The sequence below is a fragment of the Mytilus galloprovincialis genome, chromosome 11, assembly GCF_965363235.1.
Source record: "Mytilus galloprovincialis chromosome 11, xbMytGall1.hap1.1, whole genome shotgun sequence".
NCBI lineage: Eukaryota > Metazoa > Mollusca > Bivalvia > Mytilida > Mytilidae > Mytilus > Mytilus galloprovincialis.
In genome coordinates, this window is record NC_134848.1 from 62790389 (window position 1) to 62805161 (window position 14773).

General features: G+C 34.7%; 2 protein-coding genes across 3 annotated transcripts in view; both read right to left on the reverse strand.

Annotated features, from left to right (window-relative positions):
• Positions 1-14773, reverse strand: part of LOC143052584 (heat shock 70 kDa protein 12A-like) — a 142247-nt gene that overhangs the window by 54377 nt on the left and 73097 nt on the right. The gene's annotated exons all lie outside the window — the stretch shown is intronic.
• The window catches only part of LOC143051998 (uncharacterized), a 48307-nt gene that overhangs the window by 3123 nt on the left and 30411 nt on the right, over positions 1-14773 (reverse strand). Inside the window, exon 3 of the mRNA XM_076224969.1 lies at positions 915-946. Coding sequence (XP_076081084.1) covers positions 915-946 — 32 coding nt within the window. The remainder of the gene's footprint in view (positions 1-914; positions 947-14773) is intronic.

The window sequence follows — 14773 nt, forward strand, 5'->3', positions numbered from 1 at the left end:
TTGTAAACAGTTATTTTATAAATATAACCATATCAATGATAATTCATGTGAGCACAAACAGATGCTAAACGTACTTCATGCTTCAATACTCTTTTTTGACCTTAGATAACATTATTTATTATTTTTTTATACTAAATAATAATGCAGAAATTATTATGTGACTTTGTAAATATAATTATCTTTCAAAGTACGAATTCCAAATACTTGTATTAGATTTTCTTGGTAGATGGTAACTTCTTTAAATGAAGCTATAAAATCAAGAGTAACGAGACGTAATGTTGAATGTCTTCTTCCGAATGCATTTAAGACGCCACATGAATTCGATAAACCGTAATATAATGTTTGTATCGCAGATGACACGGATGTGTTCTACTACTTGTCAATACTTATTATCTCGACTGACAAATAACCTAATGAGACTTATGACGGATTTTTCACCAGCATGAACAATACAGCGGTTGCTTCATTCAAATCACATACATTTACCTCTTGTGGGCTCAAATTGCCCAATCTTTGATTTTCAATATCATGTGTTATTATTGTCATTGTTGTTTGGATTTTAGTCTTTTACGTTTTGATAATTCTGTTGTCTTTTGGTCGGAGCGCCTGATATTTAAATGAAGGTTTTATATCATCTCTCTTATGTCACGATTTTAGTCTAAATGAGGTGAAAAACAGTTACTTTGGGAAATCAAACAAGGTAAGATCCTAATGCACATAATGTATGTCCCTAGCGGTATATGCATTGTATGAGTTTTATTCTAAAATATTATTTGAAATGAGCATCTTAATTATACAAGAAATAGATACGAGTCATATATTGTAAATGTTTCTATATTTATTGTTTCCCGGAGCTGTATGATTTAACCATTTTTATACCGATAATTCTGTACTTCTGACGACTCAAGACTTACCTCTTCAGGTGATCTATCTACAATTTGTGTGTCTGAAAAAAAGATTCTATTTGTTTAAAAAGTACAGTTTTCACATTTAAATAAATTGAAAAAGAAAACAAAATAGAACAGAAATTATGATAAATCGAAAGCAACATAACAGAACAGAACATTACATAAAAACACCCGATATGTTGTCTGATTGTCAATATGATTTTCGACCTTGAAAAACCTTCTCAATACGCTTACTTGAAGTACTTAATCAATGGGTGCAAGATGTGAAACAAAATATGTGGACCCTTCTTGAAAAACTGAGATTAATCAAAGGTTTCGGTGAGGTGCGTTTCGTTCACCCTCTCTTACGTGTAAATATTGACTAGAAACTGCAATAAGAAAAAATATTGAACTCTGAGAATTCAAACCGGGAGTCCCCAATCAAATGGCTAAAATAAAGCTAAACTAGATGTGTCAAAGCGACACGAATGGCCTCGTTATAAAAAGTTGAAAAATCTGCAATTTCAATATAAACACATGTGGACACAAACATGATAGTAGTCTCACATATCAAAAATCAGCTCAAAATCTGGAGGAGGATAGAGAAAAATCCGTATAACTGTGATTTTCAATAATTTATCAAAGTCCAAAGCCCGTTATTTCAGCGAAAGTATGCCGAGCGGAACGAAACTTAAGTTTGACCAATAACTCATCATGGTTAACTCACATACTAAAAACACAATATCTGAGGGGCTTAGAAAAAAGTCTGTATAACTGTGATTTTCCACAGTTTCTCAAAGTCCAAAGCCCGTAATTTTCGGCAAAAATTAGTGGAGCAGAACGAAACTTAAACTTGATCTGTAACTCATCATAGTTAACTCACATACTAAAAATCAGCCCAATATCTGAAGGCGTTTAGAAAACAAAGCCCGTATAGCTGTGATTTTCAACAATTTCTTAAAGTCCAAAGCCCGTAATTTCGGCAAAAATTAGTGGAGCGGAACGAAACTTAAACTTGAATTGTAACTTATCATGGTTAACTCACATATAAAAAATTAGCCAAATATCTAAAGGCGTTAAGAAAAAAACTCTGTATACTGGTTTGTTTCGGAATGACGGAATTACGGAAAGAAGTAATTGCGGAATTTCGGACAATGGTAAAACTATATGGCACCGACAACTTTGTTGCAGGGCAATAAAAAAACAACAAAAAAAAAACGAATAAACAACAACTGTCATTCTCCTGATTTGGTACATATATTTTGTAATGTACTTTGTTAAAGATGCACTTTGTTCGAAATGATCAGGTGTACCTGTATGATGCAATATATATATATTTGTTTTGTTTGTTGTGAAAAATCTGTTAACATCTTTGTAAATCGTACACACAAGGAAATCTATAATGGAAAAAAGGCAGATTGACAATTTTTCAATGACATTTGTTTTAATTCTGTATATGTCTATCACTTTGAACCACTCAAAGTCTGAAATATCCTATATCTGTACTCGAATGCACTAATTCTTGCTCTCGACCAGTCTGATTTGGTCTGAAATTTATTTGATAATACTAGACTGTAGTCTGAACCATATTCTGAACAGTCTGAACTTGTACCAGAACTGTAGTCGACCAATACTTAAATATTTTGTACGCGTCTAACCCACCCTCGACTTAGAGTGTACCATACTCGACCTAGTCTGAACCATGCGCGTCCAAATTCTAATCAACCTAAACATATGTTTTGTATCTATTGAATTACTTAAATTAAGGAACTGTTTATAAAGACAGCTATTTTCGCTGACTACGATTTGAAAATCCATTTGGAATTAAAAATGTATTAAATATACCATTGAAATTAAATTCACAATAAACATAATATAACTTCGACACCATATTAATCAACAATTATATATATATATATACAACTCGTCTAAACATCAACCCAACAATGTTAGATCTGTGAATCTGCTTTCGCAAATTTTTGTTCTTCCCTAGCTGGGATTCGAACCCCTTCTACTGAGATATCGTGACATATATCATTGTATATACAAGTCTAAATTGAAAACTACGTTTAAACCTTTGATTGCGTTAGATAACAACCGCGATTTTTATACGTGTGCATGTTAAACAAATTTCGTCGTAGAAGGGTCTAAATACAGCACAAACAACATTTTCCAAAAGTTCAAAAAAGTGAAAAAGTATATTTAAACAAAACGTATATGACTTACAGGTCGAACAATTGATGTTATTTAACCCTGCTGACTGCCATTGGCGATTATCAAATAAAATTGATCACAAGATGTAACAAAATTGATCTTAATATACATGATATAACTTTGATACTAAACAGAAAACAATAATTTTATGGCCAAGATGTTTTGCCACAAACATAAGGTGTCAATATGTTTTAGTACACCAGATCCAGATTTCGACAATAAATGTCTCTTCAGTGATGTTAGGGATCGAAACGGTATTTGGAAGTTCATATAATTTACCCTCAATTTAAGATAGTCTCTTGAATTTAAAGAGTCGATATAGGATGAACGGATCATATAAACCGGAGGAAAAATATGATACAAGCCCAAACAAAAGAAATAAACAACTCTTAATAGAAAACTACGTTAAAACCTATGATTACGTTGGATAAAACCGCAATTTTTATACGTGTGCATGTAAAACAAACTTCGTCGTAGAAGGGCCTAAATACAGCACAAACAACATTTTCCAAAAGACCAAAAAAGTGAAAAGTATATTTAAACAAAACGCATTTGACTAACAGGTCGAACAACTGATGTTCTTTAACCCTGTTGACTGCCATTTGCGATTGCCAAATAAGATTGATCACAAGATGTAACAAAATGGATCTAAATATAACTTTGATACTAAACAGAAAACAATAAACTTGTGGCCAAGATGTTTTACCACACACATGAGGTGTCAATAATAGTTTAGTACACAAGATCCGGATTTCGACAATAGATGTCTCTTCAGTGATGTTAGGGATCGAAATGGTATTTGGATGGCCATATAATTTACTCTCAATTTAAGGTAGACTCTTGAATTTAAAGAGTCGATATAGGATGAACGGATCATATAAACTGGAGGGAAAATATGATACAAGCCTAAACAAAAAATATAAATAAGTCTTTATCGAAAACTACGTTCAAACCTATGATTACGTTGGATAAAACTGCAATTTTTATACGTGTGCATGTAAAACAATTTTCGTCGTTGAAGGACTTAAGTACAGCACAAACAACATTTTCCAAAAGACCAAAATTTAAAAAAAAGTATATTGTAACAAAACGCATTTGACAAACAGGTCGACAACCGATGTTCGTTAACCCTGATGACTGCCATTGGCGTTTGCCAAATAAAATTGATCACAAGATGTAATAAAATGGACCTTAATATAACTTTATTTCTAAACAGAAAATAATAAACTTGTGGCCAAGATGTTCTACCACAAACATAATTTATCAATATTTTTTTTAGTACACCAAATCCGGATCTCAACAATAATGTCTCTTCAGTGATGTTAAGGATCGAAACGGTATTTGAAAGCCCATATACTTTACCCTCAATTTAAGATAGACTCTTGAATTTAAAGAGTCGATATAGGATGAACGGATCAAATAAACTGGAGGGAAAATATGATACAAGCCAAAACAAAAAAATAAATAAGTCTTAATCGAAAACTACGTACAAACCTATGATTCCGTTGGATAATAACCGCAATTTTTATACGTGTGCATGTAAAACAAATTTCGTCGTAGAAGGGTCTAAAAACAGCATAAACAAAATTTTCCAAAAGACCAAAAAAGTGAAAAAGTATATTCAAACAAAACGCATTTGACTAACAGGTCGACAACTGGTGTTTTTTTTTTAACCCTGCTGACTGCCATTGGCGATTGCCAATTAAAATTGATCACAAGATCTAACAAAACGGATCTTAATATAACTTTGATATTCAACAGAAAACAATACACTTGTTGCCAAGATATTTTACCACAAACTTAAGGTTTCAATAATATTTTAGTACACCAGATCCGGATTTTGCATATATGTATCTTCATTGATTTTAGGGATCAAAACGGTATTTGGAAGGCCATATAATTTACCTTCAATTTAAGATAGACAAACAACATTTTCCAAAAGACCAAAAAAGTGAAAAAGTATATTTAAACAAAACGCATTTGACTAACAGGTCGAACAACTGATGTTCTTTAACCCTGCTGACTGCCATTAGCGATTGCAAAATAAATTTGATCCAGAAATGTAACAAAATGGATCTTAATATAACTTCAAATCGTCTGCACTGCAGACGTCCCGCTAGACCATACGACCACCTGGGCACTACATTACGAAACCAAATTTAAAAATCTAACAATGTTGGGTTGATGTTTAAACGAGTTGTATATACATAATGTACACAGCCATGTATCACTATCATTGATGGCGATCCGATGGATGAGACTGTTGTAGAGTTGTCACTGACTCAGACGTACTTATATATATATATAACGCAATCATAGGTTTGAACGTAGTTTTCAATTTAGACTCGTGTATATATATATATATCATGTACTGCAGTACGCCGCTAGATCAAAACTGACGTGGAAAGATAACACACGGCCAGCGAAAGCTCTATTTTTGTAGAGCCCAGGTGGTCGTGTGGTCTAGCGGGACGGCTGCAGTGCAGGCGATTTGGTGTCACGATATCACAGTAGTACGGGTTCGAATCTCGGCGAGGGAAGAACCAAAAATTTGCGAAAACAAATTTACAGATCTAACATTGTTGGGTTGATGTTTAGACGAGTTGTATATATATGGCGACGTTTTAACAATGTCCTTGACGACACTGCCGTTGGTAACGTTTATTACGTGCAGTAGTGGAAAATTTACCGTATATCCGTTATCTAAAATGAACGAACCGAACAAATATAAAAGACTGGCAAAGGAAGCACACTTTATAAAGGACTTTCAGCCAAAAATAAACGGATCTACGTAATCACGTTTGATTTATCTCCCCTTACCGTTATTGTAACGTAATAAACGTTACCAACGGCAGTGTCGTCAAGGAGATTGTTAAAACGTCGCCTGAAGATTGCCAGATGGCATGAAAGCGCTAGTGACAATATTTTAACGAACTGTTATTATTTGATGTGAAATGTAGTTTGCAAATTTTATTATATACATTCTGTACACCGTGTTTATTTACTTTTGATCTATATATCTATACTATTAAACGAGAAGACCTCATTTTGGGTGTCGCTTCTCTTCTTTCCACAATAAATTAATCAACACGCCTCTGTGTCCTATAGGTAAAGTGCATAGTCGCATTTGTCATCCATTCATATGATTATTCAGATTGAGTTATTTTGGGAGAAAAACGAGAAAAAGGGCATCCGGATATTGTCCCGTCATTGGACAAAATTTTAAGTCAGATTGTACTTCCGGTTTGCGTTTCTCTGTATATATACTACGAATAAAGTGTATTTTCAGAATTCTATCTGCTATCATTTTCAAGTTTACTATCCACGATGGTCACAGAGTTTATTAAATAGAGAGGGTCTGTATACTATATCATAATCAATGACCACCATGGATCGATTAGAAAACTTAGAATTGAAAGTAAATACACGTTTAGAGTTTTATTAAATAGAGAGGGTCTGTATACTATATCAATGACCACCATGCAGGCGCGGATCCAGAGGGGGGGTTCCGGGGGTTGGAACCCCCCTTTTTTTTGGACGATCAATGCATTTGAATGGGGACATGTAATTGGAACCCCCCTTTTGTCCTGGGTTAGGAACCCCCCTTTTTAAAATGGCTGGATCCGCCCCTGACCATGGATCGATTAGAAAACTTAGAATTGAAAGTAAATACACTTTATTTATATAGTGAATGTTCATAATATACAGATAAGCGCTAAAATTATTCATGTGCACTTTTGATACCTTTTCTGAAATTCTCCAGTCATTAAATCTTTTACAAAATTCATTGATTACAAAACAAAGAAGATGTGGTATGATTGCCATGTTGACAACTCTCCACAAGAGACCAAAATGACACAGAAATTAACAACTATAGGTCATCGTACGACCTTCAACAACGAGCAAAGACCATACCGCATACTCAGCTTTAAAAGGCACCGAAATGACAATGTAAAACAATTCAAACGAGAAAACTAGCGGCCTTATTTATGTACAAAAAATGAACGAAAAACAAATATGTAACACATAAACAAACGACAACCACTCAAGTACAGGCTCCTTACTTAAATGTTCATAACATACTAAATGTATATTCATATTGAAATTGATAGAAAACCACAAATTGGGAATTTTGGAAATAAAGGAGGAAGGATTAGAAAATTGAACATTTTCCTGTCCCCAATAACCTATGATTTATGATACTTTTGCTGAAATTCTCCAGTCATTCAATATTTTACAAAATTCTTCCAACAACACTTTACATATACTTTAAACTACGCTCTGAATGCCCGCGATTTCGCGGGTGTGTTCTAGTATATATATATATATAGATGGGTTGATGTTTAGACGAGTTGTATATATATATATATATATATATACAAACTCGTCTAAAAATCAACCAAACAATGTAAGATGTGTAAATTTGCTTTCGCAAATTTTTGGTTCTTTCCTCGCCGGGATTCGAACCCATGCTACTGTGATATCGTGACACCAAATCGCCTGCACTGCAGCCGTCCCGCTAGACCACCCGACCACCTGGGCTCTCAAAAAAAGATCTTTCGGTGGGCATGTGTTACCTTTCCACGTCAGTTTTAATCTAGCGGCGTACTACAGTATATGATATATAAGGCATGAAGATGTTATTGTTACAGATCAGCTAAATTATCTATAGTAAAGGATCCTACAAATTAATGTAAGATACAGTCACATAAAATAATTATATTCATAAGTACGTCTGAGTCAGTGACAACCCTACAACAGATGTATCCATCGGATCGCCACCAAGGATGGTGATACATGGCTGTGTACATAATGTATATACAACTCGTCTAAACATCAACCCAACAATGTTAGATCTGTAAATTTGCTTTCGCAAATTTTTGGTTCTTCCCTCGCCGGGATTCGAACCCATGCTACTGTTATATCGTGACACCAAATCGCCTCTTCTGTAATATCATCTCTTTATCTTTCACCCTATAAAACACAAAATAATTAGTATTTATAAAAGCATCATTTTTTATTTATACGATTTTGTAGTAAATATAAAACCAGAGACATATAATACAATATGTCTCTGATAAAATGAATAATCCATTTGGATTTGAGGAAAATCTTTTTGAACTGTAATGACATGGTCAGTCAACTGATTGGTTGAAATGCTGATTACAGGTAATTATAACATTCAGTAACTTTCCATTACCCGCCACAGTGCGTGTGCCCTCGGGTGTATAACTTATAGTTTTCTAGAGAACATCCTGTCTACGTGTAATACAGATTGATGACATTACACAAAATTTCTTTTGTTGAATATATCTGTGTCCATTCCCAATTTCAACACACATTTTTTTTTTATATATTAGTGCCTATAAATAGCAGCACATGGCATACAAATCTATGTGAGTGTGGATTAATCAGTACAGAGATTAATTCAATTACACAAATAAAATTATAAAAATGTAATTTTAACACACTATGTAGTATGTAAATATAAGAATGTTTAAAATATTTACAAAATGATGAAAATAAACGCAATATTTCGCTAGACCAACTAGCTTTATCAAGCGTGCATTTATCCAGGTGAAATCGGATGTAGATGATAAGAATCTTTTGCAGCTCAATGTATATGTTGCACTTAGCTGCCTTGAAATTATGAAAATAAGAAAATTTTGCAGCTCAATGTCTATGTTGCACTTGGATTAGGCTGCCTTGAAAATAGGAAAATTTAGCAGCTCTATGTATATGTTGCTCTTGGATTTAGCTGCCTTGAAAATACATAATTGGTAGTTAAAGTTAGCAACGTCTACTGGCCAATATTACGGGATAAAAAGGACGATGCTTTGTTTTTAAATTATTCTTTATCTTTCCTGTATCTTTTCTCGTCTCTTTTGTTAAGACCATCAGGTTCTGCCATTTATACAAAAGCCGTAAGGTATTCATCTCATTCGCACGAAACTTTATTCATTACCCCTTACAAAACGTCATTCTCTGTTCAATTTATGTTTGGAATCTACTGTTACAAACCCTCATTCAAACCAATAAAAACTTGAAGCTATAATTTTGGATATTGCAAGTCACAGACTTTTCAAGCCAGTCCCAATTGGAAAAGATGAAAAAGAGAAAAGATCTTTCCTTAATCTTTCCTTTGCCAAAAAAATGTCTCGATGGCGTCAACGTAGGCAATATCCTTCATCATACATTAGTTCAATCGAAAAAAACCTTCTTATTTCAAAGACCAGTTTGTACCAATCATTTCTTATACCTATAAAAAACCTATTGCAACTAAGATTTTCGTTTACAAACACGTTTTGCAGGATCTCGATATTGACGACTTCAAGTCTAAACCTCCTGATTACACTTGTGCTAGTTCCCAATTCACATATAATCCTGCTGGCCATGTTATTACCGGTGAACTCAACATTGTTAATAACACTTCTCTACGAAATGTGTTATCGAAAGGTCTGAAATATCGTGAGCCTAAATCTATCAATTGGAAATACGACTTTAAAATTTTGATGGAATCAGTCGAGGATTATGCCAGGCAATGGGCTAAACGCGAGAGGGAAAACGTAGACACTCTTTCCGAATGGATTAAGGCAATGAGGTCGTTGATACAAATCAGAAGTAAGAAACTGAATGTGTCCATCAATGCCAATGCTACGTCAATCTTTAAAGACCCAAATGTTGCCAAACACCTATCCGACCTCCATGATATATATGTTATTGTCCCCGCAGACAAAGCCCCAAATAAATCGTTTTTGTGTTTAAAAGTCATTACATTAACTGCTAGACAAACAAATTAGGTATTGAAAATTCACGTGAAAACTTATACCCTCACGTATAAGTTTTCACGTGAAGAACTGGATGTTCCATTACTGTATTGGATACCTTAACTACATAAGTGTCCTTACAAACAACGGTATATTGCTGGGTCTTCCAAGTGCTCCACGAGACCTCTTTCTAAATTATTAAAATCGATTTTATCAGCAATCAAAGACGGGCCTCAAAGTTATTGTGAAACTGCCTATTCTAGAGGTGGCGTGAATCAGATGTGGATACTCAAAAATTCTAAGGATCTTTTAGAGTACATACAATCTTTCATCTTGTCACAGTATTAAAACATTTGACTTTTCAAATCTTTACACAAGTATTCAACATTCCAAACTAAAAGACAGATTCAAAGAGTTGGTATTGCTTTGCTTCATAAAAAAAAAATGGCCAACGTAGATATCTTGTCTTAGGAAGGAATAAATCCTACTTTGTAAAAGGACCACTATGATTCAAACAAAAAATTCTTTGAAACTGATATTATCAAGATGCTTGATTTTGTGATTGACAACATATTTGTTACGTTCGGATGACGTGTTTTTAACAGACTGTCGGCATTCCAATGGGAACAAACTGTGCCCCTCTACTTGCCAACTTATATTTATTTTTATGAGGCTGAATTCATGAGGGAACTTCTTAGGAAGAAAGATAAAAAGTTAGCAATATCCTTTAACTCTACTTTCCGCTATATAGATGATGTTCTTTCACTAAATAATTCAAAATTTGGTGACTTTGTGGAACGCATCTATCCCATTGAACTAGAGATAAAGAATACTACATATACAGTTAAGTAGGCTTCATATCTTGACTTATATCTAGAAATTGACAATGAGGGTAGGTTGAAAACAAAACTTTACAACAAAAAAGATGATTTCAGCTTTCCAATTGTGAACTTTCCATTTCTAAATAGCAACATTCCAGCAGCACCTGCATACGGGGTATATATCTCCAAATTGACACGATATTCCCGTGCTTGCATTTCCTATCATTATTTTCTTGACAGAGGGTTGCTGCTCACAAGGAAGCTATTAAACTAAGAGTTTTAAATGGTGAAGTTGAAATCATCCCTTCGTAAATTTTACGGACGCCATCACGAGTTGGTGGACCGTTATGGAATAACCGTTTCACAAATGCTATCGGATATGTTCCTTACGTCGTAACTCAAATCCCATTCCCTTTCATGAATGTGACCTACCGAACTATTTACCGGATTTGATAAATGATCAGCAACACGACGGGTGCAACATGTGGAATAGGATCTACTTACCCTTCCGGAGCACCTAAGTCACACCTAGTTTTTGGTGGTGTTCGTGGTGTTTGTTCTTTGGTTTTATATGTTGTGTCATGTGTACAATTGTTTGTCTGTTTGTCTTTTTCATTTTTAGCCATGGCGTTGTTATTTTTGTTTTAGATTTATGAGTTTGACTGCCTTTTAGTATCTTTCGTCCCTCTTTTCTAAAGTGTAGAGTTGGTGGATCAAAAAATTTCTCTTCTCCTTCGCTCCGTTGTGTCCCACTCGGTGTTGACTTCTATAATTTGGAAAGTTACATTATTAAAAGGATGCTTCGTTGGACAAAGATGTCTTGTGCGAGCACAGTTTTTGTTGGTTCTGTACGATGAACGATGGTTATTAAGCCGAATATTAAATTTGTCCATTGTTTCTCCCACATACTGAATGCCACAAGTGTCACATGTTAATAAATGAATTGAGTTCTCCGTTTTACATTTGGAAATAGAGTTGATGGTATAATTTTGTTTAGTAACGGAGCTGATGAAAGAACTACCTGTATTGGCAGCTTTACAACACAATCAATTCTTTCGACCACATTGCTTATAGCAAATGGACGATGGAGTAGGCTGCTTATACAGATGTCACGGATTTGTCACGGATGTTTTTAGGTCTTCTGAAGGCCATGACTAGTGGTGATGAAAATACTTTTTAAGATTTAAATCATTTTCTATAATTTCCAATGCTTCTGAACAATGGATGACACATTTTCAAAATCATGATGGTAAGTGAGTACAAGGGGTGTTCTGTTAACTGCTTTATTCTTATCTTTGTACTCAAGAAGCGCTTGGCGACTTGTTCTGTTTGCTCTTTCGAACGCGCTATCAATGATGTTGTTATTGTATCCTCGAACAACTAGATGTTTACGAAGTTCTCCAAGTATAAAATGGATCTTAATATAAATTTTACAATGGCAGTTAGCAGGGTTAAAGAACATCAGTTGTTCGACCTGTTAGTAAAATCTTGTTACATCTTGTGATCAATTGTAATTGGCAATCGCCAATGGCAGTCAGCAGGGTTGTTCGACCTGTTAGTCAAATGCGTTTTGTTTAAATATACCTTTTCACATTTTTGGTCTTTTGGAAAATGTTGTTTGTGCTGTATCTAGACCCTTCTACAACGAAATTTGTTTTACATGCACTCGTTTAAAAATTGCAGTTTTTATCCAACGCAATCATAGGTGTGAACGAAGTTTTCAATTAAGATTCGTTTATATATATATATATAGATAATTTAGCTGATCTGTAACAAAAACATATTCATGCCTTATATGTCATGTACTGTAGTATGCCGCTAGATTAAAACTGACGAGGAAAGGTAATACACGGCCAGCGAAAGCTCTATTATTGTAGAGCCCAGGTTGTCGTATGGTCTAGCAGGACGACTGCAGTGCAGGCGATTTGGTGTCACGATATCACAGTTGCATGGGTACGATTCCCAGCGAGGGAAGAACCTAAAATTTGCGAAAGCAAATTTACAGATCTGACGTTGTTAGGTTGGTGTTTAGACGAGTTGTATATACATAAAGTACACAGCCATGTATCACCATCATTGATGGCGATCCGAAGGATACATCTGTGGTAGAGTTGTCACTGACTCAGACGTACTTATAAAATATAATTATTGTCTGTGACTGTATCTTACATTAATTTGTAGGATCCTTTACTATAGATAATTTAGCTGATCTGTAACAAAAACATCTTCATGCCTTATATATCATGTACTGTAATACGCCGCTAGAATAAAACTGACGAGGAAAGGTAATACACGGCCAGCGAAAGCTCTATTATTGTAGAGCACAGGTTGTCGTGTGGTCTAGCAGGACGGCTGCAGTGCAGGCGATTTGGTGTCACGATATCACAGTAGCATGGGATCGAATCCCGGCGAGGGAGAATAAAAAATTTGCCAAAGCAAATTTACAGATCTAACATTGTTTGGTTGATGTTTAGACGAGTTGTATATACATAATGTACACAGCCATGTATCACCATCATTGATGGCGATCCGAAGGATACATCTTTTGTAGAGTTGTCACTGACTCAGACGTACTTTTAAATATAATTATTTTATGTGACTGTATCTTACATTAATTTGTAGGATCCTTTATTATAGATAATTTAGCTGATCTGTAACAATAACATCTCCATGCTTTATATATCATGTACTGTAGTACGGCGCTAGATTAAAACTGACGAGGAAAGGAAACACACGGCCAGCGAAAGCTCTATTATTGTAGAGCCCAGGTTGTCGTGTGGTCTAGCGGAACGACTGCAGTGCAGGCGATTTGGTGTCACGATATCAAAGTAGCATGGGTTCGAATCACGGCGAGGGAAGCACCAAAAATTTGCGAAAGCAAATTTACAGATCAAACATTATTGGGTTGATGTTTAGACGAGTTGTACATATATATATATATATATATAGGCGTAAAAAATAATTTTCACATGTGCAGATGTATATATTCATTAAATAAAATAGTAAAATAAGTTAAAAAATTAACGTTCCATTCAATCGGTTTCATCCTTTCATTGGAACTCTTCAGGATAACTGATATGGCGTCGTTATGTGCGACGTCGTTAAGGAGGTTTGTGACGTTCCGTCATTGTTCGTAATTAAAAGTGTTCGGGATTTAATTTTGATCGGAACGTTGTGATGAAATAACGTTCCATCTCCTTTCGATATGAAGAAACACTATTAACAAGTTTTGATGTTACAAGTCTATACACAAATATTCCCCATGATCTAGGTTTTACAGCCGTAAAATACTGGATCGAAGAAAAACGGGATGAAATTGACAGTAGATTTGAAACAAACTTCATACTAGAGGCTATCAAAATAGTGCTAGAATAAAATACATTTTATTTCGATGGAAAAAATACAGACAAATTAAAGATACAGCCATGGGAACTAAAGTTGCCCCCACCTACGCCAATTTAGTGATGGGATATTTAGAGCAACAAATGTATCAACGAATATCTGTCCAATACGACCAAAATTGTATTGATTATATCATTCAATTTTGGAAAAGATATTTAGATGACTGTATAATATTTTGGAGCAGATCAAAAGAAGATCTATACAAATTTAAAGATCTGATCAACTCCTTACATCCGTCAATAAAATTCACTATGGACACCAGTAATACACAACTACCATTTTTGGATATCCTCATTTTAAAAGCAGGCATACAAATAACAACGGATATTTATTATAAGTCCACAGACACCCATCAATACTTAAATTGTCATTCGTGTCATCCGTCCCATACAGAACGAAATATACCTTACTGTATGGCCAGACGAATTTGTGCTATAGTATCGGACAAAAACATTCGAGAAGTACGTTTGAAGGAATTAAAAGGCTTTTTGACACAACAGTTGTACTCAGAGGGACTAATTGAAAGTGGAATACGAAAATCAAAACTTCTCACACTTCAAGAATTACGAGCCCCGAAAGTAAAAGACACAGATGAAAACTTAAAGAAAATACCGTTCGTCAGGACACATGACCCGTATCTACCGAACGTTTTTAATACAATAAAATCAAACCTTCCGATTCT